Source organism: Paramisgurnus dabryanus, chromosome 22 (genome assembly GCF_030506205.2).
Source record: "Paramisgurnus dabryanus chromosome 22, PD_genome_1.1, whole genome shotgun sequence".
Lineage (NCBI taxonomy): Eukaryota > Metazoa > Chordata > Actinopteri > Cypriniformes > Cobitidae > Paramisgurnus > Paramisgurnus dabryanus.
In genome coordinates this window covers 1,392,747-1,398,843 of record NC_133358.1, presented here as the reverse complement: position 1 = coordinate 1,398,843, position 6,097 = coordinate 1,392,747, and the positions used below count along the sequence as shown (strand labels likewise).

Below are 6,097 nucleotides of genomic sequence, written 5' to 3'. Positions count from 1 at the left end.
CCCTGCCGCTTTCCGGCCGAGAACCGAAGATAGCCTTCGCTTGCCGTGGTTTGAGCCCTGTGCAGCGGACACACGCCTGACGAGGTCTCCCCTGCGGCCGCCCGGTAAGATCAATATTTTTAATATAAAGGCTATAAGCTAAAAGAGCAGGCGCTGTTGTAATAGCGTCCAGCACAGCGGCTCGGTGAGCCTCTCTGCTATGAATTTCCTCCGAGCGCGTTACCGGTCTGGCACCTCCCACGCCGGGACCGCGCTTATGCTTTGGTTGTCTTATCCATGTTTCGTGCTCCCCCTGCTGTTCCTCTCTCGCCGGGATGAACACACGGCGAGCCATGAGACTAGATGGATGCATAGACAAGCACACACGGACTAACCTCCCCTGTGTTCTGTCACACCGCAACCGTTCATGCTTACAGAGTCCCTTCGCTCCTCTTACATTCAGTGGCGAGATCTCTGGCACATATATGAATCCCCCGAGTGCATCGGGTGATACCGTCACGACGCATGGCTGTTCTGTCTGTGTTGCTGCTCCCCTCTGCCGTTCCTCTCTTGTTGAGATGAACAAGCGGGGAACCGTAGACCTGGATAGATGCATACGACAAGCAAACACGGGCGGTCTGCCCCTGTCTCTGTCATAGCACAGCCACTCGTGCTCCACGCTCGCGGAGTCCCTCGCTCCTTTCCCCACAGTGGTGAGGTCTCTTAACGGCTTAGCTAGCACGCGGTATTACGGCTCGCTGCCTCTAAATGCAGCTGTCCAGTGTTCAACGATTACAGAGCTTCATGCCCCTCCCCTCCTGGAGCGGCGCGATCTCATTCGTCTGCTCGATAGGGCCGATTCGCCGCTATTGGAGCACCAAGAACACTCATTATAAGAGAGCTTCATGCCCCTCCCCTCCTGGACCGGCACGATCTCATTCGTCTGCTCGATAAGGCGGACACGCCTCTATTGGAGCGCTAAAACACTTATTATAGAGCTTTACTGGCCTGAGCCGATCTCACTTCAGATAGCTCATTTTTCGTCTGCCTGGTAATTTCTCTCTGGTTTAGACGGAATCAGAGGCAGAACGAATTTGTTTATAATATACTGAGGCCCGAATACCTCCCTTTATTCAGTCCCGTCCTTTATCAGTGCGCTGAATATTGGTACATTCTTATATATATATACCCGGTTTTTCTGCCCTTTTAATAAACGGCAAAACCGCGGGCCTCGCGGCAGACTTCCTCTCTGCGATGGGTTCAGTCTGACATTAAACTACCTAGACATACTACCCTGCTCCGTGAGCCGTTCGGTCACCGTCACTACTGAGGCTTGTGCACCTGAACGGCTGAGCTCTGGTCTCCGCAGCATAGCTGCATCAACAGAGAACGAAACTGTCTGGGAAAAAGGGGTTATGTCGCGCCTCGGCTGGACTGCCCTGAAATGTTTTCTGTGTGCTGTTTATCCAAACATACTGTGTAATACTGTCGGCTATGCGACCTCACTATAGTGGCGAACGGTATTTAATTCCTCTAAAAAGAGTAATTTCCGTGCTTACTATACTGTGTATTGACATCCACGGTTGTACGGTGTCTCTAAACACTTTATCGCCTTACTGACAAGCAATCAGTAATACGCACACACGGCCCGCTGTCCATAATTCTATCGACGCTAGCCGAAAAAACCCCGGTTTGGCCATATACTGTGTATTGACACCCCACGACTGTACGGTGTCTCTAACACCTTTCTGCCAAATTCGCTCGCAGCCCACCTCAGTTTCTCCGCTACGATGCTGATGGCGCAAACGAGCACGGTCTTACGGCTGTTATTCTCTCTTCCTAGAGGAAGGACAGCCTCAGACTTTTGCATGGCTCCAAGCGTTTGAATCGCGCCCTCTCCGTACGGCCACTCAAAGGCTTACAGCCAAGCGGTTTATGACGTTTTTCGGCCATATAGCTGATTTATATTAGCGGATCCGAAGACGCTCACACCTCCGCTCCAATACTCGGAGATATTAAGGGTAATATCAACCTCAAGTGAGCTTGCTACCCGCCACAATAAGTTTCAAAGCTTAAAGCGCGCGCACAGTCAGACGCGCGCGGCATCTCGTTTAAGACGGGCGCACGTACCCCTCTAACGAGCCTCAGAAAGCTGAATATCGTGGCATTGTTCATAAGTCCACTTCAGTTTGACTAAGCAAAGGTCCCGCCCCGAGCTGACGGCCGGGAAGCTTGCTTAAGTTACACACTGCTGCATGAAGTGCTGTCATTACGAGCTAGCCCAGCATTTGCTGTGGATTGAACACGCTTTACGACGGCAATCAGCCTTCGGCGCGTGGAACGCCGTTTGTCTCATATAAATCACCTTGTACTGTGAATACGGTACATTAAGAGGATGATTTAGCACTGCAGCACGCTCGACCGTGTTATTGTGATAATGCGGTCGGGCAATCTACGGTTTCATTATTTACCGAACCAGACTGAGATCTCGCCCCCTGAACAAGCTGACGAGTCATCTCCTTTATAAACTCATTGCATCGCTTTATAAGCTATGTTCAATCAGAGTGATACGCATCTCATGCTTAAACTACCAATATTAACCCATTACGATGGGCGTGCGGAGATGGCATCCGTGGGACACGACCTACATTACGTGCCTTATGACACATTGACACAAGCTGCTAGGACCCCTTTCACGAGGCGTCCTTATGCAAAGTCTGATCCATTCTGTCTAGTGACATTTGAAAGTCAATACCCCCCGCGAATCGTGGGTGGAACACTTTTCTCCTCACTACAGAGGCACGGCAGCTCTCTCCCCTACCTATATCTATGTGGCCGTGATAACAGCGAACCACGCTTTTACGACTGACCATTCATTTAATTCACAAGCCTGTCATCTCTCAGATGCGGACGGCGGCGGTAACAGCGAACCATGCTTTTACGGCTGGCCATTCACTTTATTCATAAGCCTGTCATTTCTCAGATGCGGACGGTGCCCGAGGCACAGCGCTCTGGAACTGTCCAAGGTCCTGGATGACACATACGTCTGACGTACATCAGACGATCAGCTGTTCATCTGCGTCACAGATCACTCACTAGAGCACCTGTCAATACAGGCTATTTATGGATCGTTGACGTTATCACCTCCCGTGACAATTATGCTCACTTGTCTTAGAGCATGGGCATGGTCTTAGAGGTTTCTCATTTGACAATTGTGACACGGCCGGCTGGTCCCCGCCGTCCACGTTGTCAGTTTACAGCTTCGACATCCCTGCTTCGCACTACTGAGGTTTGTTGCATTAAAGGTGCGCCCATTAGCTCACCTGTATGCACGATATGGTTTTTAATTATATGCGTCCACCGTGCGCTTAGAGAAGCTCACATGTACACGCTATAACATTTTGGTATACAATAAGATGCGCTTGGGAAAGCTCACCTGTATACACAGCTGTGTTATGATTTGTGACACATACATTGTTGTTCATCTGTGTACGTTCACGGTGCGTTGGGTGCCCACCGTTACGTTCATCAATCATATTTGTACACATTCACGGCGCGTTCTGTGCACTGATTTATCTATACGCATTCACGGTGCACTGAAGAGTTCACCCGTGTGCGCACAATTTATTATCAGAACACATGACGGCGCGCTCGAGAATCTTGCCGGCCTGTGATAACACTCTGATTCATCTATATGCATTCACGATGTATTCAAGTGTTCACCTGTGCCCGTGCAATTTATAGTCAATACACATTTACGGCGCGCTTGGAAAGCTCACCGATCTGTGCACTATAATACTACCTATATGCATCCCGATGCGCTCGAGGGTGCACCTGGGTTCACACTATTGTGGTATCTGTATAATCCCACGCTACGAACCGTTCTGCCGCATATTATAGTCAGATCGGCCGTTCGTGAGCTTCGCAGATCACTCACTACGTATGTCTGTTGCTAACAGTGGTTATTTAGATGGATCGTTGAAACCATCGCACTGGCTCACGCCCCTCTATGAGCTATGTCCTATATAGAGCCCACTCTCTGCGAGTTTGGCTTCTTCATGAACTTGGTCTACAGGGGTATCTATATCTATATTTGATATCTGCTACGCGGCCGGCTGGTCTTCGCCGTCTACGTTGTCAGATTGTACAGCTTAGACGTCCCTGCCCTACGAGCGCAGGTTCTCTCGGCTCAATCATGCACGCTCATGCGTTTTATGTGTACACCACGGTGCGCTCAGCGAGCTCACCAACGTGACTCTGAATTTACTTATCTCGCACAGCCGCGGCGCGCTCGGTACCTCGCCGTCTTGTGCTATGTTATGTGCCCCCGGTGCGTTTAAACCCCACCGTGTGCGCGTCAACAATTTATATGGTGCTTACTCATTTGCTTTTTAAGCTGTGAATATGCCGGGTATAGGGCCACACGCAGTGTCTCTCCGGTAATGCACTTCAGTACGTTGTGTATGCACGGCGTGATGGGATTACGTTCCCCCATAGCGTCAGCTAACTGACGCAATGCGAAGTGAACCGTATTGAAAGGGAACGCTTAGGTTACTCACGTAACCCCGGTTCCCTGAAATAACGGGAACGAAGCATTGCGTCTCTTGCCGTGCTACAAACGTCTACGCAGCGAGTGTTATTCGGCTGCGCGCTTCAGTCGAATATAATGAGCTCCTGACGATTGAACCGCGCTTATATAAGGACGCGTTCCTCCCGCGCGCGGGTTCAAACGTCATTGGTCTGTACTTTGTACAGACGTTAACCAATAGGCTTCAGTCATGGAGTAAACAGGAGTTTCCCCCCCATAGCGTCAGCTAACTGATGCAATGCTTCGTTCCCGTTATTTCAGGGAACCGGGGTTACGTGAGTAACCTAAGCGTTTCTAGACATATCTGCCTAGAAAATCGCAACTTTTAATTTTCTGTCAGTCTTCGTACACGATGTAACTACAGAAGAGTCGAGTTTTAAATAGGAAAAATATAGAAATCCCTTGATTATCTTTTAGCGCGATGCTGATGGTCTAATCAAATTCAATGGATTATGCTAAGCTATGCCAAAAGTGGCAATGCCAGACCCAGAAATCAGCTGAATGGATTCCAAAATGGTAAAAATCAAATGTTTAACTCTAGGGGAGCTGGAAAATGAGCATATTTTCAAAAAAGTAAAATGTCCGTTTAAATATATTTTCAAATTCTAAATATATTTAATTAAAGGTCCCGTTTTTCCTGATTCTGTAATGTTGCTGTAATGTTGAGCATAAATAATAACTACAAATTTATGAAGTTCAAAGTTCAATGCTGAGCAGTGTTGCCAACTTGGCGACTTTGTGGATGTTGTGTACCTGCAAAACAGCATTTCTAATCATTTATCTGGATATTGTTTGATCCTCGTTTGTTTTGAAACTGGACTATTTGGACAAATAAACATGAACACACTGTAGCTCGGTTGCACACTTTTTTTACCTAGACAGACTTTAGTAAGACGGACAGTTCAGTAAAAATCACTGGTTATTAACAACGTGTACATTAACACATAATTTTAATAAGTCACATTCAGTCACTATTTCATAGTTGTTTCGTTGTCTGACAACAGAAGCAGATAATATACCAATTAAAAAAACTTTTTGAGGCGTAAATATAGTTTGTGACAGTTCAGAGAGTAAGATAATTTAAAGTGCCAATATAGTCAGAATGCAAATACGACGTGATGTCACTGTTATGCTAATTATGTAATGACGTAGAGCTGCTCTGTGGTTATTTGGCAAAGTACATTTTTAATTAAGTTAAACTGTTTTTTTTTATTTCTGTTCACAATTCAAACAGTGATTGAAGACACTGTGTCAGTAATAAAGACTGAAAATGGACACTTCTTCCTTCCTGTATGTTAACATGCTGCTTGACATAATGGGAATCATGGGAGGCTGGTATTTAACAGTTTATGAAAGCCTTTTTTGTTTTCTGTCATGAATGAGTCAAATCAATCCATGGTTGCTGTATATCTTACTCTTTGTATGTTTTGCTTCTATTTAATAAGTGGTATCAAGATACTGGCAATCCATAATAAAAGGATATACATTTTACAGCAGACATATACGCATATGCATAACAGAAAGGTATGT

General features: G+C 46.8%; 1 protein-coding gene across 1 annotated transcript in view; it reads left to right on the top strand.

The window, feature by feature from the left end:
• Nucleotides 1-5,976: 5,976 nt before the first annotated feature.
• LOC135777772 (ADP-ribosyl cyclase/cyclic ADP-ribose hydrolase 1) overlaps nt 5,977-6,097 on the top strand; it is a 232,216-nt gene continuing 232,095 nt past the window's right edge. The window contains exon 1 of the mRNA XM_065288005.1: nt 5,977-6,091. Coding sequence (XP_065144077.1) covers nt 5,990-6,091 — 102 coding nt within the window. The 5' untranslated portion in view covers nt 5,977-5,989. The remainder of the gene's footprint in view (nt 6,092-6,097) is intronic.